At 49.5% G+C, this 23765-nt stretch overlaps 1 protein-coding gene across 1 annotated transcript in view; it reads right to left on the bottom strand.

Annotated features, from left to right (window-relative positions):
* ADCY9 (adenylate cyclase 9) overlaps positions 1 to 23765 on the bottom strand; it is a 111088-nt gene that overhangs the window by 21839 nt on the left and 65484 nt on the right. Inside the window, exons 3-9 of the mRNA XM_027961718.3 lie at positions 22295 to 22485; positions 12542 to 12646; positions 11791 to 12008; positions 7207 to 7309; positions 4241 to 4449; positions 2678 to 2837; positions 1637 to 1788 (exon numbers count right to left, since the gene is read on the bottom strand). Coding sequence (XP_027817519.1) covers positions 1637 to 1788; positions 2678 to 2837; positions 4241 to 4449; positions 7207 to 7309; positions 11791 to 12008; positions 12542 to 12646; positions 22295 to 22485 — 1138 coding nt within the window. The remainder of the gene's footprint in view (positions 1 to 1636; positions 1789 to 2677; positions 2838 to 4240; positions 4450 to 7206; positions 7310 to 11790; positions 12009 to 12541; positions 12647 to 22294; positions 22486 to 23765) is intronic.

Below are 23765 nucleotides of genomic sequence, written 5' to 3' on the forward strand. Positions count from 1 at the left end.
GTCTGTTGGGGTGGAGGGCATTAGTACTGATGAGAAAGAACAAGTGACAGACACAATTCAATAGCAAAACCCAGAAATTTAATTGAAAAACAGGCAGAGGATCTAAATAGACACTTTTCTAAAGCAGACATAGAGATGGCTCATAAGCACATGAAAAGCTGTTCAATACCCCCCTAATTATCAGGGAAATGCACATCAAGCAAAACATCACCTCACACCTATTAGCACAGGTGTAAACAAAAAAAAGGTAAGAAGTGACAAGTGATGTTGACACATGGAGACAAGAGAACTCTTGTGCACTGCTGTGCTGGGCTTAGTCGCTCAGTTGTGTCCGACTCTTTGGGGCCATAAGCTCCTCTGTCCGTGGGATTCTCCAGGCAAGAATACTAGAGTGGTTTGCCATGTCCTCCTCCAAGGGATCTTCCCAACCCAGGGATCGAACCCAGGTCTCCTGCATTGCAGGAGGATTCTTTACCAGCTGAGCCACCAGGGAAGCCTAAGAATACTGGATCAAGTAGCCTATCCCTTCTCCAGGGGATCTTCCTGATCCAGGAATCAAACTGGGGTCACCTGCATTGCAGGCGAATTCTTTACCAGCTAAGCTACCAGGGAATCCCCTGTGCCCTCCTAGTGAGAAGTAAACTGGTGCAGCCACTATGGAAAACATTATGAAGGGTCTCCCCAAAATTAAAAACAGAAGTTAGCAGTTCTTCAGAAACATCTGAAGGGAACACAAACAGCAACTCGAAAAGACATCTGTATCCGCATGTCCATTATAACACTATTTACAATAGCCAAGATGAGAAGGAACCTAAGTATCTGTCAAAGAATGAATGGATAAAGAAGACATGGTATATATGCAAGAGAGTATGATTCAGCCACAAAAAAGAAAGAAATCCTGCCATTTGTGACAACATGGACAGACCTTGGCGGCATTAAGAGAAATAAGTCAGACAGAGAAAGACAAATACCGTATGATCTCATTTACATATAGACTCTAAAAACAAGCCAAAAACCCACCATGAACAGATTGGGTTGCTAGAGGCAGGGGTGGAAGGTGGATAAAATGGGTGAAGGTTCTCAAAAGGTACAAAGTTCCGGGCATAAAGTAGGTAAGTCCTGGGGAAATAATATATACCGAGGTCAGTTCAGTTCAGTTGCTCAGTCGTGTCCGACTCTTTGCGACCCCATGGACTGCAGCACGCCAGGCCTCCCTGTCCATCACCAACTCCCAGAGTTTACTCAAACTCATACACCGTGGTAACTATAGTTAATAATACTGTACTATATATTTGAAAGTTGCTGAGAAGGTAACATTTTTTCTTTTTTTGGCTTCACATCACGGCTTGTGGGATCTTAGTTGCCCCACCAGGGATTGAGCCTGGGCCCCAGGAGTGAGAGTACCGAATCCTAACCACTGAACTGCCACAAAATTCTCAAGAGTAACTTAACTACAGTGGTCATCATTTCACACAGTACAGAAATACTAAATCATTACACAGTGCACCTGGAAACTAATACTTCTGCGTCAATGATATATCTCAATTCAGAGGAAAGGTGTGAGGGGGACAAAAGCAGTGTCAGGGTAGGTGACGCCCTGCGGGGGACCCCTGCGTGGCGAGCAGGGCTCACGTACCTGTCTGGGCACAGGGAGACGTAGAGCAGCAGCAGCAGGGGCCCGGCCCCGACGACAGTGGCCAGGGAGGACCGCATCCAGGAGCTGAGCTGGCAGAAGTTGCAGTATTGCACCACGGCGGTCAGCACGGCCGAGCCCGTGAACACGGTGGACTGAAACGAGGGGAAGGGTCGTGAGGACCCCAATGCGCCCACCAGCCTCCCCTCCATGTGGGAACCCCGAGAGCAGATGACACACTCGCTTACCTGTCCTTCTGTGAAACAGAACACCCTCAGTTCAGGGACAGATCATAAACCATGGGATTAATTAAGTTCCCACAGTTTTCTCGCTTACAGGTGTGTGGGAACCACACACATCACCTTGGCGGGGAGGAAAGGTAGGCTGCCCCCATGAAGCCACCCTGTCATCAGTTCCCGCCCCAAAACCCATCCTCCAGGCACCCTGCTGCATGTCAGCGGAAATGAAACTGGGGTGTGTAACTATCGAATGCAGCCAGCCCGCCAGCACTTTGTGCTACACTTGCCGGCACCAGAAATACAGTCTTGCTACAGCAGCGTGAATTCACTCTTTATGGGTGTAACTTGGAAGCGGCTTCCATGATCAGCAGCAGCCAGCTGAGGTGCCAGTGGAAGGCTGGTGCCAGTTCTACAGACTAAGGTTATTATTTTTACTTTTCTTTTAAAATAAAGTACAGTTGACAGACAACAGCGTATTACCCTATATCATTTGGATATGTGGGACAGATGCTTCCTCATAAAACATGTAAGGAAATAACTGACTTGGGATTTAGCGACACTCAGCCAGTGGGAGAGGACCCAGCTCCACGGGGGACTCTCCCCAGGCAGGCTGCGGTCTGACCACCCGGCCTGCTCCTCTGTCCTAGGCAAGTCTTTTAAAAAGACAAGTTCAAAGGACTGATAGGGTGTGGGCCTCTGTGTTTAAGTTCTTGTCCCAAGCCAGGAGACTTATTAAAAAAAAAAAAAAAAAGTGATCCGTAAGCCCAGAGGAACCTGGACACAAAATCACTGCGACTCTACTTACGTGTATGTTTGTCTCAAATTCAGAGGTGACGTGTGAATACACCGACAGGGCAGGGAGGGACACCAGGATGGCCCCGATGAAATGGCGCGGGAGCCAGCCGGCTATCCACTCCAGCAGGCGCTTGGTGCACGTCATCACGTCCTCCAGGAAGAACACCATCCTGGGGAGCAGGGAGAAAAGAAAATCAGCATTTGGGTCTTTCTGGTGCCCCCCAGCTGAGAGCAGGCCCTGGGTCCCCAGCAGTTTGGCGAGGAGCTTGGAGCCAAGACGTGGAAGGAGGCAGGCCCCAGAGCAGGGCTTGCTGTGGGCAAGGCAGCGAAACCCTTTGGCAAAGAGCTGAAGGGGCCTCAGGGGAGGCTGGAGGTGAGCGTGGAGAGGAGGGATCATGCACCGGAAGCTTCAGGGCCAGACCCGAAGCTATAGTTTCCTGTCCTGGGATGCTGGGGAGGTGCAGGGGGGACAGACAGGTGGGAAACAATGCCCCTGGGAGGCTCACAGCCTAATGGTGGGCAGACGAGGGTCTGAGATGGTGGTGTGGTCAGTGTGACAAAGCGACACACACGGGGGACTAGGGAATCACAGCAAAAGGGAAAAATGATGACAAAGCCGGAGTCCGAGAGAGAGGCCAGCTCCAAGCATCAGGTGGACCCTCGTGGGGACCGGCCTCACTCCACGCTCACACAGTTCTTGAGGAGGAAATGCTCCTTGTCTCGGGGCACAGGTCAGGGCCAGTCTCCCTGTTTCTCTCTGACCCCCAGTGTGGGGCCGTCCTGCTGAGAGCAGCAGGGCTGGAGGAAGGGGTGGGTCTGGGGCATCGATGGCATAGATAGAATCACTGTGAGCTCCTGGGGCTGGGGCTGCCCTGAAGGCAGGCTGGGCGGGTCCTGAGGGCCCTGCCTCCTAGAGGGGCCCTGATGTCTCTCAGACACTCTGTTCATTTTTAAACAGAGTGTCTTTTTATTGTTGAGCTAACATTCTAGACCCTTGTTGTGGACACAATTACAAATACTCTTCTGTTCTGTATGTCCTCTTTCACTTGGGGGTGAAAAGTGATGATGGTGTTCTTTGAAACATGAAAGTTTTAGATTCTAATGAAGTCCAGCTTAGCTACGTTTTCTTTGGCTGCTTGTGTTTCCGTGTCATCTCGAAGAAACTGCTGCCTGACCCGAGCCCATGGACTTGGGCCTGCGCTTCCTCTGGGGGTTTAGGGCTTCACTCTTGCATTCAGGAGATGGCCCTCCCAGGGGCACCCTGCACACCTCCTCTTCTCTCTCTCTCTGCTTTGCTTTCTTGCCCCTTATCTTCCCACTTTCTAAGTGTCTGGTTTGGGAGCTCAAGGGACTTAACTGGTGGCGTCGAGGCTGCAGAGGACACTGACCTGCAGGTAAGGAGGGAGACCCCCTGTGCTGAGGGGTTCGCGAGGGAGGAGTCTATGAAGCAGGGCTGGGCCAGGGAAGAGAAGAGGACCGTCCAGAAATGCACTCACGGAGCCGGCTGGCAGCTACGCCAGCAGAGGGAGCTGAAGGCTAACAGCTGTGGAGCCGCCCGCAGGTGGGCCTTTACCTGACAGAGACCACGAGGGACAGGATCTCCAGCAGCAGGGCCGCTCCGAAGACTGCCACAGCGGCCGGCGGGGGCGGCGTGGAGGTGGCCCCGTACTTCAGGAAGCAGGTGATGGAGAGAATCAGAAACACTGTTGCCGACAGAAGCACATCCAGGAGGGAGCTGAAGGTGGCACTGGCAAAAGTCTTCACGGGAGAATTCTTTATAACCTGTTTGGGAGGTGGCGGTGGGGGAACGTTAACAGACACTGCTGGACGCACCTACCTGGAGGAAGGCGATCCAGGAGGAAAACAGTGGATGTCTGCTGAGCACTTGCCTCCTATGGACCAGGCGCAGGGTGAGAAATGCTTCACACAGCCATCTCCCTACTACTACCCCCTGCCCAACAGTGAGGAAACTGAGGCACAGAGAAGTGCAGAAATTTGTCCAAGGTCACAGAGCAGCTGAGTACAAACCAGTAAATTCTCACAGGAGTGCGGCACACTGAGCCCGAAGTATGCTGCTGACAGGAGAGTCCCGTGCTAGAAGCCAGGCCCCAGACTCGGGGCTTCCTGACAGAAGCAGAAGGCGGGGCTAGAGCAGCAGCAGGTCAGCAGCAACAGTGACGGCAAGAGTCTGCTCTGGGCCTGGGTCTGCACAGGGTGCAGGGGGGATGGACAGGTGGGAAACAGTGCCCCTGGGGGGCTCACAGCCTCATGGTGGGCAGACGAGGGTCTGAGATGTTGGTGTGGTCAGTGTGACAAAGCGACACACACGGGGTACTAGGGAATCACAGCAAAGGGGAGAAATGATAACAAAGCCAGAGTCCGAGAGAGAGGCCAGCTCCAAGCGTCAGGTGGACCCTTGCAGGGACCGGCCTCACTCCATGCTCACACAGTTCTTGAGGAGGAAATGCTCCTCGTCTCAGGGCACAGGTCAGAGGCCAAGGTGAGGGGCCACCCGAGGTCACACAGGCGAGGAGGAGCCCAGCCAGGGCTGTGGTGCCTTGACCACATCACCCATTGTCCCTGGGCCTCGTTTCTTTATCTGGGAACAAGGATGAACTCTGGACCAACACCTTATGGGCGATGGTGAAGCTTCACTGGGAAAACACTGAGTGCAGTGGGGGCCTAAGCAGGGACAGACCAGAACCTTCCGCTGCTCCTGCAACTCTCCCCTCCTCGCCACCCTGCCCCAGGTTCCGGGGGCAGCACCCCACCTGCACCCTAGACTACAGGCTCATCCACTCTCATCACCTTCTATGGCTCGGCCACGTGACCTTTACACAACACAGTCTGATGGTGCCACCCCCTGTTCTGGATTCTTCCCAGCTCCCCCTGGCCTTTGGCATAACGTCCACCATGCAGGAAGCTGCCCACCTGCCACCTCCACCCCATCTACCAGATGGAGGCGCCCCCAGATCCCTGGAGGTACCCAGGCTCCATCTCATCTCCAAGGTTTGCAGCTGCTGGCCCCTCTCTGCAACGTTTCTTCACTGGGTTAGTTGCCAGCCCTCCCAGTAACATGGGCTCCCTCTAGGCCCTCAACCTGGGGTCAGTCAGTATGCTCTGAGGGCTTTTCAGGACCCAGGGGTCTGGGTTCTGACTTCTGCCAGGTTACTGCTTCCCTGAGAGCATCTGTCATCTCTCTGCCTCAGCCCCAGGAGCAGGATGCTCAGGGAGCATCTGGTGATGAGAGGGCTGGGTAGCCCGTGCCTGCTGCTAGGGAGGCTCTACACTCAGTACTGCGGTTGGGGGGTATTCCACTCTAGCGGAGGGATCTCAGCCTCTCAACCTTCCCTGACCTTGGCTTTCTTTTGGCAAAACGGGGATCATCGTAAACCTGCTTGAAAGGCTGCTGTGTGGACTAAATGAGATGATGTTCTGCTCTCCAGGCATCAATCAACTGACTCGAAAGTCCACACGAGGAGCCCTGCCTGGGGTGTTCACAGGTATTCAGGTCCCAAGAGGCTCATGAAACCCAACCCCACAGGCATGGCCCACCCTGTCTGGTTCACCAGGACTTTTGAGCCTGGTCGGGCCCTGGATGCAGCAGACACTAAGGGGTGATCCTCTGGATGAACAAATCGAAGTCGAAGGAGAAATCCTTTTGGCTCTGGGCTGGGAGGGTATGTGTTTTTGACCTTGTAACACTAAGCCAGGTTAGGTCTGGGAAGACTGCAGGGGGTTGGCTGCTTGTAACTCAAACCAGGCTCTAGGCTACTGCTTCTGTCCACTGCTCCCATCAAGCCCCACCAAGCGCTTGCAGGTTTGAGGACTGGACACCATATAGAATAGAGAATAAGAGATGGGCTTCTGCCTCCCCAAGCTGAGAGTCCAGGGAGGGAGGCATATGATTTAACAGTCCCACAAGAAGAGGTTTCAAAATGGGATTCCAGCTGTGAAGACATGGTGTAACGGAGGGGAAATCCAGTCTGCAGTCAGGGACTGTTTCTTGGAGGAAGTGAGGTTTGGGCTCAGAGTTATAGGACAGCAGGAATTAAGGCAGGGGAGGGCAATGGAGGGGAGCTCAGCCCTGAAGCATCTGGGAAAGCCCAGCGAGGTGGCAGGCCTCTGACTTGTGTCCCACCTCAGTGGGAAGAAAGCCAACAGGGAACAGGGAGAGAAGTCCTGCTGGAGAACAGAACAGGTGGGGCTGGAGCCCCCTTGCCATACTAGGCCTCCAGGGGCTGGAACACGGCCGGGGAGCCTGGGCACCCACCAGCTGAAGGGAAAGGAGACCAAGAGGTGACAAACTGAGCTGCTGTAGACAGATTTAGGGTTTTCTCCCTTGTGGTGACATTCACATACAGATGAAATTCAGGGCTTACATACATTTCAGGGCTTACGTACAGACTGTGGGAGATCAAAATGAGCCTTCAATTTCCCGTTGCTCAGGAAAACGAAAAAAAGGCTGCCCAAGCACAAGACTAAGAACTACTGAGTAAAACTGGCATGTCTTCAGTAAAACTATGAGGAAACACACACCTCTTCTTGATAGCTGGTCCTGTAGGCCCGCTCGAGCTCCGGATCCAGGAAGTTCAAGCTGAACTGGTTAATGGGCGGCTTGAAAAAGTAGTCTTTCATCAGGCTAGAAGAGATGATGAAGGCAGTCGATCAACACGCAGCACAGCTGCCGCACTCATTCTCTCAGAGGGCCACCGTTAGCTACGGAGATGCCGTTTGTGGAGCGTGCCACAAAGGCTGCACCTGAAAGTCACTGCACAACAGACACTGTTCGACCACCCCTTTAGAACTCTCTGGAAAGTCCTGCATGCTTCTATACAGAATCCCATTTCAGGCTGCACCTCCATGAAAGAATGCCCATTCACCATAAATATAACACACAGCAGTAGAACTGTGCTTTTGAAAACATCTTCTGGCATGCAGAATTAGAAGGAGGCGGCAGCTTTTTTTGTTCCATGAAACGCTCCCCTCTGAAGGACCAGCAGGTCCCTGCATGGATCGTGCTTATGTGGATTCGGAGGCTTCCTCGCACACAAAATTCAGAACCGGCTGTCCTGTCACTCAGAGCACTGACAGTAATTACCACCGTCACCGCTAACAGGTTGTTATCACAAAATTGTGTTTACAGTCAGTGTAATTTTGGAGCTGTTGTCACATATGCAGATTGCGTGTGAAACCTGAAAAATGATAATGCTCGATGATTTTAATAGCAGAGAAATCAAGCCTGCTTTACATGGCTCTCTCATTCTTTTACGGATGGCTAGCAAATAGTCATATCCTTTTTATCCTGCAGAAAATTACTATAAATCTAAGGGGATGTTAATATAATTTTAAAACAAAAATATAGCTGTGGGCTGTCTCTCTGCTTCACACAGTAACTACCAGAATGATTAAAGCAGATAAAATACATGAAGTGCCTATCAGGCGCCCAACACACAGCAAGGGCCACTGCACTTCCTCCTTTCCATGCTCAGATGACTCCTGGTGGTAAGTGTGAGATTCCTTACTGGCTCTCAGGTTCAGAAGAGAAAAAAATGCCACCCCCAAGTGTTGACTGCCACCCCATCTTCCCTTTCACTTGGTGAGTGTAGACAGAGGGAAAAGCAACAAAGCAGCTACAAGGAGGAAACATAATGGTTATATTTCTGCAGTCAAGAGGCAACGTGAACGTGGCTCAGTTGTGTCTGACTCTTTGCAACCCCATGGACTATACAGGCCATGAAGTTTTCTAGGCCAGAATACTGGAGTAGGTAGCCTTTCCCTTCTCCAGGGGATCTTCCCAACCCAGGAACCAGACCCCAGTCTCCTGCCCCTGGTGGCTCAGCTGGTAAAGAATCTGCCTGCACTGCGAGAGACCTGGGTTCAATCCCTGGGTTGGGAAGATCCCCTGGAGAAGGGAATGGCTACACTCCAGTATTCTGGCCTGGAGAATTCCATGGACTGTACAGTCCATGGGGTTGCAAAGAGTCAAGAGGCAGGATCCACACTGTAAGCTGTGCTGCTCGTTTGAAATGAATACTGGGCCGTCCCACTTCTGGGAACAGGGATGAGCTCGTGTTGGATCAATCCTTTCTCAGATAGCGACCACACACCCTGAAGTGTTAGTCACCCAGTCGTGTCCAACTCTTGACAACCCTATGGACGCTAGCCCACCAGGCTCCTCTGTCTAAGGGATTTCCCAGGCAAGAATTCGGGAGTGGGTTGCCATTTCCTTCTCCAGGGGATCTTCCTGACCCAGGAATTGAACCTGAGTCCTCCTGCATTACAGGCAGATTCTTAACCATCTGAGTCACAAGGTAAACCCTGAACAAAATATAAAAACAACTGAGAGCACTGGCGATCGGCCGGAGGCAGTGAGAAAATGGAGCTACACTTGGAAGAAGTTGAATTTGTGGGGTTTTTTCCATCTGCAGAGAGCCATTAGTCAGCACCATGTGCAGGACGGCTACAACTCAGATAAGAAAGCTCCCATCTCACTGACTTGGAAAACCAGGAGAGAGAGTTCAGCATGCCCACAGATGGAAAATGAGGTTGGACATCCCAGAGGGAGAGGACCAGAGAAGGGAGAGCCCTACATTCTGCACACAGGCTCTGCTCCCATCCCTGGCAGACCCCTGAAATGCACATGTGTGCAGCCAACTCCAAGCAGCCTAATAAAAGCAAAAAGAACAGCTGCTGCCCACCTCAGGGGAGACAGAGTTTAGCATTTGAGTTCAGATCACTTATCTGGCTGCTGAAACAAACAAAAAGTTGATACTCTTCAAAGGAAAGTATCAGAATGGAGAGTTTTGTCTACAATGTGCACAACATAATCCAAAATTACTAGACAAGCAAGGAGTCAGGAAAACATGGTCCCTCCTCAACAAAAAGCAATCAAGAGAGGCCAACCTGAGGTTACCAGGAGGCTGGAATTGGAGGCTGTTGTTTATAATGTATATATATATATATATGTAACATGTGAAAACCATAACATAAGGGATGAGAGGAGAGGTAATGTACCTACACTGATATAAGATTTCTACATTTAAAGTGAAATGATATAATATTAACGATAGGAAGACTACAAAAATATAAGACTGCCTAGAGCAACCACTAAAAGAAACATAATGAGGTATGGCTAAAAACAAAATATATTAAAATATAATAAAAAGGCAGATATTGTCAGGGTGATTTAAAACACAAGACCCACAGGAGATGTATTTCAAATATAAAGACGCAGGTTTTAATTTTTTTAATGGAAAATGATATAGCATGCAAATAGTAGCTAGAGTGACTGTTAATATCAGATAAAGCAGTCTTCAAGACAGAGTATTACTAGGCACAAAGATGGACACTTCAAAATGATAAAAAGGATTAATTACCAGGAATATATAACACTCACAAGTGTGTATGTACCTAAAAAAGAGCTTCAAAATACTTGAAACAAAGAGACAGAGACACAGACAATTCTGTGAGATAGATACAGACAATTCCATAACCATAGCTGGAGATTATTTATATCTCAATAATTGATAGAAATAATCTTAACAGTTATCTCCATAATGGGTAGAAAAACAGCCCAAATTTTCAGTAGAGAGACACATGATCTGATCACTGCTGCCAATCACCTGAATCTAATTGAGGTTTATGGATTGCAACATCCTGAGAATGCAGAGTTTTCATTCTTTTTAAGTGTGTATCGTACGTTGACCAAAACAGACCACATGCAGAAATCACAGAACAAGTTCTAATGAATGTAAAAGGAATGAAGTCACATAGTGAGTGTATGCCTTTGATTACAAAGACAATCAATCGAACATTAATAACTAATGTATCTAAGTGCCATTTTTCACTAAAAGGAGCCAAGGCTCTTTGGAGAAATAGCTGATGCTTGTGCTGGGGCAGGGAAAATATAAAATGAGTTGTTGTGCTGGAAAGTAAGAAATGGCTCAAAACAAATGAAAGAGCTATGTCAAAAGGATGCAAGAGCCAGCCTGAACAGGGGCTTCCTGTGGTCAGATTCAGGACGACTAGGGCATCACACTCATTAGGACAGTGATCAATGATGCCCTGTTAAGTAAACCAGGACTCCATGCGGGTTTACATGGATTTCTATGTCCATACATGAAGAGACTACGTGGTAAGTGGGGAGAGGCTGCTCACTGCAGAATGCCAAGTGTTACGTGGTGAATGTGCCGTCAGTGCTGCAGCAGGACAGTCGCCACGCTGCCCAGCACAGTAAGGACTATTACAGGCAAGAGTCATCAGTGGAGATGAGTCAAGTGAAGTGCGACGAGGAATGGGATCTCTACATGATCCCACGGGTAGCTGACTAGTCACAGGGAGAAAACAAGCACGGACTGCAGAAGCTGGCAACACTCGCCCAGATGATCAATTTCACTGCCCAACAAAGGTCATCACAAGGGCGCCTTGGGCCTCTGGGGCCGGAGAAGGCAAGTCTCCTCCATTGGGTGCGGACACACTCACAGCCCAGACAGAATCCTGAGGGATTCAACACAAATCCAACTTCAGGAAGATTTTATATAAGAGCCTGGCCTGCATGCTTCAAAAACGTCAGTGTCTTAGAAGATGAAGGATGGCTGAGGAACTGCCTCCAGATTTGAAGATGGAAGAGGCCTGACAACCACGTAACACAGCATGTGACCCTGGACCAGGTCCTGGACCAGAGGAGAGGACATGCTGTCAGGGACACAGGGGCCACCTGACAAAACCGGAACAGGAGCTGCAGCCTGTAACTATGATCATATACAAGAATGCCCCTGTTCTCAGGAAATACAGTTTTAAGGGGTAGAGAGCACAATGTGTCCAATGTATTGCAAATGGTTTAGGAAAAAAAAAACACCACACGTAACTTTTACAGGGAGAGAAAAGAGGATGAAGCAAGCACAGTAAAATGTTAAACGTTGGTGAACTGGGTACAAAGGGAGAAAAGGGAATCCTCTGTATTATTCACTGTGTCAGTTTCAAATTATTGACACACTGACACTGGAGGGCAAACACACTGGGGGGCAAGGGGACTCAGAAAAGCAGCAGCGGGGGCGGGGGTGGGGGTGGGAGGTGGGGGTGGCGCGGTGCATCTACCTATAAATCTTGGCTCCCTCTTACCTGTCTTCCTTGATAACATCGACAAAGTGGGCGTCTGTTTTCTCCCGGATGTTCTTGAACCTCAGCGGAAGGAGAGCTGACTGATCCAGGCTCACGCCTGCCCACCTGCCCTTCTCCTGTAAGATCTCGCACAGAGAGGTCTGACTGTTGGTGAGCTTCTCCTCTGGAGGAGGGCTCAGAAGTCCATTTTGCGTTTTGGAGCTGGGTCCTCCGGAGGCCTACATCAGGACAAGTGGGGTGAATGCAGAGGCTGGTGCGTGGGCCGCAGTAGTGCCGTCCCCCCGATGCAGCCACACCAGAGGCCCCTGGACTGTGCCCCACATGCCGCAACCTGCACCTCCGGGTCTCTGCTCTAACTTGAACAACCATCTGCTTCTCCCCACTCCCCCTGCTCCTCCAGGCAACCAGGATGGTGATGGGGACAGACTCCTCTCTCACCCTGAGGAGGCCCCTCTTCTCTTCCACATCCACCTTCCACCAGCTGCTGAGTCCAGCTTCCAGCCCCACAGAGCCTCCCAAACTCCCCTCAGCCACACATCCTCAGGCCTCACTGCCATCAGGGAGTCCCATCAGGTCAGCATCCATCCTGCTCTTTATCCGTCTGTCCAAAACCCAGAGGACTAGAAGGTGTGCAGTGATGTCACCCAGGAGGAGTTACCCTCAGAACTGAGAAGCTGACCCGACAGGACATCCCCTCTGGTGGGCACACTGAAAGAGGCGCTGGCAAGGGACCAGGGTTGAGAGCCAGTACCTTGGCGCTGTTCTTGGGCTCCTCCTGACAGCCGTTCTGGACCGCCCCGCCTTCTGCACCAGCTTCTGGCTTGGGAGTGAACGTGATTCCACATGACGGGCAGGTCTACAAGAAGAGCACAGAGCGTAGAGCTCACTCGGGCAACACAGCTCACTACGTGACTCAGATGAGTCGGCTGCTGTTGCAATCTGTCACACAAGAAGGGCACAACCCAGTGGAAAGTTTACCAAACGTCTTAGGCAGCGTGAAAATGGAAACACATCCACACAGAGGCCTGTATGTGAATGCACCCTAACAGCGGCTACTCTTTAGCAGAAACAACTCAAATGTCCATCAGTGGATGAGTGATCAATGAAACGGGGGATGTCCATAGAACGAAACATTATTCAGCTCTCCAAAGGGATAAAGCCCTGATATACACGTCAAAATGCATGAACCTTGAAAACTCGCTCAGTGAAAGCAGCCAGACACAAGAGGCCACGTATCGTAAGACTCCATCCGTATAAAATGTCCAGAAAAGGTGACTCCACAGAGACAGAAAGGAGACTAGTGGTTCACAAGAATGAGAGGCATAAGGGGATGATGCAGAGTGACTGGAATGGGTGTGGGGTTTCTTTTCAGGGGAATGAAAATGTTCTAAAATTGACCATGGTGATGGCTGTACAACTTTACGAACATACTAAAAACCACTGAATTAGATGCTCTACAAGGGTGAATTTTATTGTATGTGAGTTATATCTCAATACAGCTCTTGTTAAACTAGCCGCTAACCCACACTCGAACCCTAAGTGAAGGTTCTCAAGCTCCCTGGGAAGGTGGGATGTCCTTGTAAAGCAGAGGGACGAGCTTACAGACCCAGCCCTTCTCACACGTTTGCAGGAATTAGCTGACCTTGAAAAGACCCAACACTGCCAGGTATAGTATCGATACCACACAGGAAATAGAGCCTGTAGTTTACAATAACTACAAAGAGAAGATATGTCAACCGCTATACTGTATACCTATAATTCTTGCCTGAGGAATCCCAGGGACAGAGGAGACTGACTCGCTGCAGTCCATAGGGTCACAGAGCCGGACCCGCCTGGAGAGACTTATCATCACAACTTGTATCATATCGTACAACAACCATACTTCAACTTGTAAACAAGTACCGACCAGGACAGTATGGCGTTGGGCAAAAAGCTTGTTCGGATTTTCATACCATCGTGCAGAAAAACCCAAACGAACCTTTTGGCCAACCAAATAGAAAGGGTAGGGATTTCGTTCTCACAAACCAGAGTTCAAATCCCTTTTCTTTTCTGGGAGAAACTGTATTGATTCTAAGTTTAAAACAAATGAAACAGAAACCTTAGAGAAATATGTCTGCCCTGATGGAGATGTTCTCATATCTCGACATTCCCTTGATCTCTGGGGGGAGCCCCTTGTGCTCCATGAGGGTCTCACTAGGTAACAGTGGGTGGGTTTGATCCCCTGCCCCCTAGACACACAGCAACTTGAACTATTTGCCTGCTTTGCTTTAATTGGATTAAAACACCTTACATACTGGGTTTTGTCAGGCACACAAATACCCTCTGTGAAACGTTTGCTAGATCATTAAAGGCCTGTCTCTCCCCTTGAGCGGCTGTCGGCATCTCTGACCCCAAGAAGCCCTTGCTGGGGGCTCTGGGGGCACACCTGAATTGAGCAGCTGACATGCAAGGCAGTCTCTCTGCAGGCGCAGTAGGTCAAAGCCACTGTTCTAATGACAGCAGCTGCCAAGACATGGAGACACCTCAGTGCCTAGCATGTGCCAATGCACCCTGTCAGGTGCTTATCCATGCGACACCCATGATCTCGTGCGCCTGATCTCTGTTAATCCTCCTGTCACTGCTGCGAGGCAGAAGTGACTGGCCACAGTGGGGGGTCAGACCATGGGGCTCCTGACCCCTGACCACCAAGCAACAGCCTCTCTCTGCCTCTTTTCTTGGCACAAAGGGGACCCAAGAATAATCCTGGCACTTTGATCTCCTCTGCCTTGTTCTCCTGAAGTGACCCGGGCAGTTATAGCCACCTCCTGGCTCTTTTAAGTGGCACCAAGCTTCACCAAGCCCAGCTAAGGTCCCTGGGACAAGGGACTGTTCGCACCAAGCAGCGTGCTGGCTGTTGCCCAGGAAACCCAAGCTCCCGTGGAGAAGGCCAGGAGCAAGCTCTGCATCTTCCCAGGTTACTCCTCGGCCACCCCCATCGGGACGAGAGCTCTGGAGGGAGGTTGGAACTATTTCTCTAACACACTTGGGTGCCTCTGTATTTGTTTTTAACACATTTCACATTTCAACACACACACCTTATATTCTCTTTAGAATGTATGGCACGGAGCTATAAGATAGTTTTTTCTTCAAGACTGCTTCTCTTCACAAGATAAAACCAGCTGTAAGCCAATAGCTGTCAGGGAAGGGGAGGGGGACAGGGAGACCTCTCTTCTGAGAATCAAGGAGGAAACATGAGGAAAGTCCTGCTTTGCCTGCTCAGTCTCAGCAAGCCTTCTAGGACCAGGAGAAGTGTCCCTTGCCTCCTAAACTCGAGACACAGGTAGAACATGGCAGACCGGAGCACGCACGCAGCAAGAGCATGCATGACCCACAGGGGCCTGTGCTGAGTCCTCACAAGCACCTGGGTAACACTGCGATCAGCCCATTTCCCACCTGAAGGCACTGAGGCACAGAGAGAAGGGACCAGCCCAGAGTCACAGGTGTGGACCCCAACCACACATGTGACACCTCTGGGTGAAGAGGGGCCACCTGCCACATGGGGCAGAGGCTGCCCAGGCTGCAGCCTGTCACGGGAGGGCCAGGCACTCTCCCCAAGCTAGTGGGTCGACACAGGCATGCACACTCCCAAATGGATGACTGCTGTTAACAAAATCCTAGAGAAAAGTAGAAGCCAAATATTAGAGGAAGACAGAAGCAGTAATTATTACAGAAAATGAAAGGCATCCAGAAGCAGTAAGAACAGCAAGCGGACGGCCTACAAATACTGGAGGCAAAGTAACAAACAAACCAAACACACATCTGTAGGAACCAGGCGCAAAACCTCCAAGTCAGGGAGTGCAGAACCCTGGAAACCTCCTCAGGTTTCTGAGCCCTAAACGACCACTGAGTTTAATGACCAAGGCTGACAAGGCAAGAAGAGTGTCATTGTGCTATGATAAAGTTCCATCAGAAAGTCAAAGTAAGAAAATATTTGGTGTTTGGGGAAATTCCCTACGTGTGCAATACTCTACCACCTGATGATGCCAACTGAATGAACTGGACTAACCTTCCCATTTCAATTCACGTGTAACGTAGTGCATAACAGTAATACCTATATTTGTAACAAAACAATACAAACATAATATTTTGTATGTGTATACTTAATGTTTTACTTTGAAACACTTTTAGATTTAAACAGATTGGGAAAGACAATTCAGAGAGTCCCATACGAAAACCCAAGCTTCACCAAAAGTTAGTATTATACATGAACCGTGGTCCAGTTATCAAAACTAAGACCTTAACACTGGCATCATACTATTAACCACACTGCAGATTTTAAAAAAAAATACTGATTCGTCAAAATTCATTCCACTATTCGCAACAGATTTGCTTTCACTGTATATATTTTACTTTATTTATTTATTTTGGCCATGGCACATGGCATGTGGGATCTTTGTTCCCCGACCAGGGATCGAACCTGTGGCTCTAGCCGTGGAGTCCTAACCACTGGGAGTCCTAACCACTGGGCCACCAGGGAAGTCCCTGATGCAGTTTTCATTCAGATGTTCTTTCCCTGTTCCAGGATCCCACGCACATTTAGTCTCCTCCAGTCTGACGCTTTTGATGAGTCCTGGCCCTTGAACTTGGATTTAGCTAATGTTTTCTCAGAAGTTGATGGAGGTTTGGGGTTTGAGGGAAGAATCCCATAGAGGGGATGCACTCTTCTCTGCACATAACATGCGGTGGTGGGGGTTGGTTTCATTCATCGTGATGCTAACCATCATTGAAGGTGGGCTCTGCTAGGTTTCCACTGCCAAGTTACTCTTCTTCCCTTTATTTATTCATTTATTGGCTGAGCTGCACAGCTTGGGTGATCTCAGTTCCCTGACCAAGAACTAAACCTGGGCCAGGGCAGTGAAAGTGCAGAGCCATAACCACTGGGTCACCAGGGAACTCCCTCAATATCCTTCCCTTTAAAATGAATAACTACCTGAAGGGAGATGCTTGGAGGCTATGCAAATGTCCTGTTTGTCCCTAAACTTTTATCCACTTCAGTTAGAACTCACCAATGGATCTTGCCTGAAGCAATTATTACTGTGATGCTCTAAAGCTGATTTTCTTTCTCTCATTCTTTTTATAATCTATTAGCTGGAGTTGTTCTACAAGGAAGAGCTATCAATTTATACGTGATATGCTTCCTCCTAATTGAAGAAAACATGCACATGACTAAAAATATAGACGCAACTTGAAAAGTCCTTTAAAAAAAAAAACAAACTGGCTTTGCATCCACATTTCAGAGCCAGCATTCAGATTACTATGTACTTATCTGTACAGCAGCTTCATGGAGGTACAATTCACATTGTATCTACCCAACTCACCATCTAAGGTATATAATTCATAGTCTTTAGCAGAGTCACAGAATTGTGCAACCATCACCACCTGTTAACTCAGACAACTATGGGTTGCCATTTCCTTCTCCAGGGGATCTTCCCAATTCAGGGATTGAACCCAGGTCTCCCACATTCCAGGCAGACGCTTTAACCTCTGAGCCACCAGGGAAGCCCTTTTACAATAAATATTTAATGTCTAAACTGACGTGAGTTCAATCCCTGGGTCAGGAAGATCCCTGGAGGAGGAAACGGCACCCACTCCAGTATTCTCACCTGGAAAATCCCATAGACAGAGGAGCCTGGCGGGCTACAGCCCATGGGGTTGCGGAGAGTCAGACAGAACGGAGCACTCATGCACAAACTGCACACACAGACAAAGAGAAAAGTCTGTTACTTTTTCCATCTACTGATACAATGAAATAAAAGGCCCTCATGTCCTCAAACTGGATTGAGCCTATTCATAATGACTTCACATATAAATAACAAGGAGATCAAAGAGGTGATCATTTTCTTAGAGTCATTTAAAAAGCCACAGCAACTGAAACAGCAGGGTGGTCCCAGGTGTGTGTGTGCATGTTAAGTCGCTTCAGTCATGTCCGACTGTGCAACCCTATGGACTACAGCCCGCCAGGCTCCTCTGTCCATGGGATTCTCCAGGCCAGTATACTGGATTGGGTTGCCATGGTCTCCTCCAGGGATCTTCCTGACCCAGGGATCGAACCCACATCTCTTGCCTCTCCTGCAAAAGCAGACAGATTCTTTATCACGAGAGCCATATAAGTATAATATAACCCTTATGAGCTGGAACAGGTCCTGTCTGAATCGCCCCTACGTGGCCAAATCGATACCACTAGCCTCATTACCCACTGCAAACAGGGAAAAAGGCCCTGTGAGCACATGCCCTGTGTTCTGAATAAGGGACTGAGGCAAATGCAGGAGGATCAGCCAAGCAGATACCTCCTGGGGAGGCCTTTCAGAGGCGACCTAAGATGCTTCTCACAGCTCATGGGGCTCAGTGGGTGAGCGCCAGTGCTCTAGGGGACCCCCTTCCCCACAATATGGGATGCCAGGACCTTCCTGAGCAGCATCACTCACAGCCAGTCACTCAAGCAGCCAAGGCCTGGGTGTGAAGGGTTCCCTCTGACCTAAAACCTCAGGGCCAAAGCCCTTGACCTCTGACACCACTACTGTTTCTTAGCAGGTCATCACCATACCCAGACTATTTGATGAAATGTCAGGGGGCAATTCTCCAGCTGTGAACAGGCTGATAACTTACAGACCCATGGGGTGCGAGTGACAGGAGCAGAAAACAAGACCTCTGCAGGCACTCGCCTTGGCTCTGCTCAGTTCTGCCCAGGCTTCCAGTGCAGCCCTCAGCCTAGCTCTGCAGAGTTACAGAGCTAGTGCATCATGAAAAAGCTAAAAAAGCCAAACGGAAGCTATACTTATCTACTTCATGCCAGGCACCATGCTAGGCACTCAGGAGAAACTGAAGTTATGTAACACATGGGCCCTGCGTGCAAAGAGCTCACAGGAAGGTGCATAAGAAATGAAAGCACATATTTCAGGTTGCGTGTGTTATAACCAAGTGGTACAGACTAACTGAGCTAGACTTCAAAGACAGGGAGGTGGCGTTACTGGCTGGAGGAATCACAGGAAACTAAGGGGGCTGTAGGGCAACAGCAAGAGGGGAGTCTGTGGGGACAGGAAGCAAGCGCATCACAGGAGAGAGGCGTGACAGGACCAGAAGCATGGATTCACTCCCCGAGAGTTTATGCAACCCCTTTCCTCTAAATCCTTGGTTCTTTCTTGAAACTGCAGCTGAGTCACTCCAACACCGAGTTCCCTTGCTGAGTTTATGATCAATCTCTCTATCCAAAACCTTATTCCCTTTCCTGCGCCCTCTGACCTCGACGCTGGGCTAACTGAACACGCCTCAGCCGCTGTCAGGAGACTAAGACGGTGTTGCCGACAGCATCATCAACGCGTTGAATCGCTGCTGTTGGTGTCACTGTCAGGTTGCTTTTTCCAGGGCAAGATGAGCCACAGGCCACCAGGGACCCCAGGCCAGAGAATCACAAGCCAGAGCCATCCTGACTCCTGAAAACAAAATTAAGAAATGCCACAACATGATGACTAACTCCAGCTTCACTAGTCTTCCCTCTTCAACTCAGAGACCAAGCGGGAGTGGGTCTGAGGCTCATCTCCCACCATATTGCTCGGCAAATGCAGATAAACCCTGACTCTGTTGCAGACACAGGAATCCTTGGGCTTCATATAGAACTCCTTCCACGAGACAAGCAGGCCCCCAAAAGGTACAGCTTGAAAGAAGAAATCTGTGGTGAAGAGGCCAGGGAACTCTGCGTACCACTTCACTCTCTGGAGACCTATCCGTGCACATTACTGTGCTAAGCTCTGAGCAGGCCTAGAGCAAAGAGACACTTTCAGTGTCACTTAACCCACACTGACTTGACTGCAGAACACTTTTCCCATACTTGACACCTATGCCATCCTGAGAAACTACTGCTCAAGGGAACCTACCTGGGGAAACCCTCTCTCTGACAGGCCCCTTCAGCTGGGCAGGGTTTCCCGTGCTGGGCAGGGGTCAGGGGATATAGGGAGATAGAAATGCCCACAGGAGCCAACTCTTGATGGCCAGGGTGGCAGCAGCAACCAAGGGAAAGAAACCTGTTGACAGAGAGAGTCTGTAGATCCTGGGAAAGGACAGGGAGGAACTTGTCTGTGACCCAGCGAATTAGAAAAGCTCACGGTAGTGTGGATGACACTGGCGACAGGCCAGGGACCCACGTGAGGCACTGCCTGCTCACAGGAGGAATCCTCCCAGAGGCCTGGGCCCAGTGAGTGCTCGTGCACTTGTGCCTCATTCACAGACCCCTACCGGAGGGGAAACCTTGCCTGCCAGATCATAATCAACGTATTCTTTAGAGCAAACCTCAGTTTTCTGCCTTTCAAGTCTAGGATGACAGTTCACAGGGACTCACTCAGGTCTCCAGAGCGAATGACTCTCAGTCGCATGCCCTGGCCCAGCCGACGCCCAGGAACCAGGGCCCAGAGCAGGGCTGTGAGGAGGCACCCTGAGTGGCAAATCCTGGCATGGAGACCAGGCTTCCTGTCTCCTCCTGCTCCTTCCACTCCGTGAATCTAGGAACATTACCTTCAGGGTGTCCTCGTCTCAGGATGGGGATATCCTGTTCTCCTCCAAAAACTAATTTGAGAGGACACTTCATATGCTCTCATCGTCCCCTTCGGGAAGGGGCACAGAGATCCTTCAGGGATCACAAGATTATCTGGAAAATTTACACATGGCAACAGAGTATGCTAAATTGCTTTTGCCTAACCAGACCCAAAATGCCTAAGTACATAAGTAGATTTATAACTAGAATAAGAAATGTTATCGGGAGGACAAAACACCTTCGTAAGGCAACTGAGTGCAGAACCGCTGTCACTAATGCTGCAGGCATGTGGCGCACTAAGGTCCACGAGGGCCCCGCCTCACAGACACACGCGCACATCATCTTAAGTGGCACACAAATGCAGCGAAGCGTCTACTTCTGGCTTGAGTTGTTTCTCTACTTGGCTATAGCCCAGTTGGAAGCCTGAGGAAACACTTTCTCCTCCAGTAAGAAGGCTGGGCTTGGAAGCCACGTTTTTGTCCCCTGCCTGCTCTTCCCGGCCTGGCCTTGCTCAGTGCTGGCCTCTGAGCTGTGGGGTGGCATAGGAAGGGGGTTCCTCTCTCTGATTCCTGGAAGACAGCCACCCAGGCAAAGGAGCTGGCTCCAAAGTGTGCAGGCATTGTGGAAATCTCTGCCACACCCACTGTGACACACCCGCCAGAGAGCGTGGGGGAGAAGCGGGGCTAACATCCTCTCCTCAGCAGGGGTGACTGCACCTTTACCCTCCTGCTAGGGGCCACAGGGCTAGGCCTAGAGACCGGGGCTGACACCCTGGGAGGAGGGGGTGCTCCTGGCATTCAGTAGGGGGAGGCCAGGGAGGCTGCTTAGCATCACACAGTGCACAGGGCACCCCCGTCCAAAGAGTTATCCACCCAGAGTGTCAATGGAGTCAAGGCTGAAGCTGACACCAGCAGTATTGAGACTGAGAAACCCTGCGCCAAGGAAACAAGTGACGCGTGTGCAGTCCACAAACCTGAACACGGGACCCACACGTGGTACCTGGAGGAGAGGCACCACGGAGTCCAACACAGTGAAATAAGCTGGAGACTGCAGCCAAATGCCACACCATGAAACACCAAGACCGCTAGCTTTCAACTGTGTTAATGGACGAGGACACGCGGGAACGTGCTGGTCACAGCCACACCGGCAGGCCATCGTCCTGACCACATATCACAGTGTTATTTGAGAGCACAAAACAGTGAAGTGAAAAGGTGTTAACTGTCTCTTAAAAAAAAAAAGAAACAGCAAATACGTAAATTGTAAAGATAAACAAAAGGTATCGGTGCAGTACCGGAACTACATCAACTGAGGAGCGACTCGCACATTAGAGTGATTTTGCAGGCTCAGGGTCCATTGTGTTAATTCCTCGGTGGTTTGTTAGGACAGGAATGGGTGCAGCGATGCAACCACCAGGCCATCTCTGTCCCACTGATGAACTACTAGAATGTTCTTGGCAAGCCTGCACTCTTCTAGGGAGCTATACAGCACAGGCTTTACCCACACCAACAAAACCTAATTATATAAAACATTGGATTTCAGGAGACGTATGAGTAATTTGAGAAAGTGGTCTCTGAAATAAGATACGAACTAGGCCTCAAAGCAAGATGCTGAGAGAATCACCTTGACTATCATCATGTTTTGTGATCTTTCAGAAATCCCCCCAAGACATCGTAGCTCATAGAGAAAGGAAATAGTAACTCAAGTTAGAAGCAAGTCTATGTGTAAAAAGAAAATGGTGGTGCATAAAATATCATAAAAGCAAAGATATTAAAAATGCAAAATGCTGCTAACCTTATACTAAATTTTAAAATGTTAAAAAAAAAAAAAAATGAAAGGGCATTCCAAGTCTCTGCCACAGACCTGAAGGCTGCTTATTACTTCACATGTTCTACTGCAGAATTAATATCATGTTTTAGAAGTAGGAAAAAAAAAAAAACTAACCTTAAGGTTATCAAAGGTTTTGACAGTCTGCGCCAAGTCACTGACACTCCCTGGCGACGCTGTCCCCTGTCCCCTAGGGCCTGAGGACACCCGTGAGCCGTCAAGGACCTCAAAGCCAGAAAGTAAGGCCTCTGAACAGCTGCAGTGAGACTCCTTCGCTCTCTGACCCGCTATCAGGTATGTCTTCAAACCTATGGATAAAAATTACAGTCAGCACAGGTGACACCAGCGGTGGTCGAAATGCAGCTCCGTCTTGCTCTCTACGCGGGACACTCTCCTGGAAAGTTGAGAGTAAAGTGAAAATGAGAAAAGGTCATATTTTTACTACTGCACCCGTGAGCTTCCCAGAGACGCACAGCCTCACGGAGAACACCCGCCTCCAGGACACACCGTGTCTTCCAGCTGTGTTTCCTCTGAGTGGTGGCAGCTCGTGTCACATTCTGGGGCTGAAATGGGGGTTAAAAGTCCCTCCTTGGAAGGGTCTCGTGGCCTCTTTCTGCCAGCGGCAGAGCCCACTGATGGTGGACCCTCTACAATTCTGTGGTTTGTTTCTATCTGTATTGTTGCTCTTCATATTGGCCACTCTAGACGTGAGGGTCATTACAGACCGTGTTACCTACATCAGGGACTGCCAAACACTCTGAAGGGGAAGACCAGGATGTGTGCCATCGGGGAACTCAGCGCCCCCTCGATTCACGTTCATCGAGTTTCTATGGGATCCAGACATTCATGGCAGGAACATCAGCATATGTCAAGGTGCCATCTATGGAAATTTTATTCTCTCACCAAATCCTCATTTAAAACAAACAATAAAAGCTGGTTAAGTGGACACCTAGCCTACAACTTTACAATGCCCACTAAAGGCTGTGGTAGCAGTATACACTCCCCTGGGAAGCCGCTGTGACGGGTGGTGGGCCCTGCTCTGGGTGTGCAGGACTATCTGATGGGAAGGTAACAAGGAACAGCTTTTCCAGATGGAACCCAAGGGCTTTCTGCAAAAGAAGCACGCCTGACTGAAAGAAATCCATTGTTAGTCCTTACTGGAATTTGACCCAGACTGTGAATTTATGAAAGGGAGTGACAATATGATTTATTCAATAAATATTTATTTTAGGCCTGGCGTATGCTGTACACAGAGAATAAAATAAGAACAAAGCAGGGTTCCCATCTTGAAGAGTTTAAGCTGCAGCAGAAGGTGGTAAAGAAAAGTCATCATCGAGAGACTCAATCAAGAGGTGGCCAGTGTCTACACTTCTGAATCCATAGTTTCTCACAATCAATTCATATTTAATAAATACTCTAAAATTAATCCAATGACCCTGGACTACTTCCTCAATAATCCTTAACCATTTTATAGCTAAACCATCTTGCCACTTCACCTTTCTTTCTCTCTCTCCCTCCTTGTAAAGTACTGTATAGTGTACTTTTTTTTTCATGTATGTTTTTAAGTCAACTATTCTGAGAATCTGTC

This window comes from Ovis aries, chromosome 24 (assembly GCF_016772045.2).
Source record: "Ovis aries strain OAR_USU_Benz2616 breed Rambouillet chromosome 24, ARS-UI_Ramb_v3.0, whole genome shotgun sequence".
Classification (NCBI taxonomy): Eukaryota; Metazoa; Chordata; class Mammalia; order Artiodactyla; family Bovidae; genus Ovis; species Ovis aries.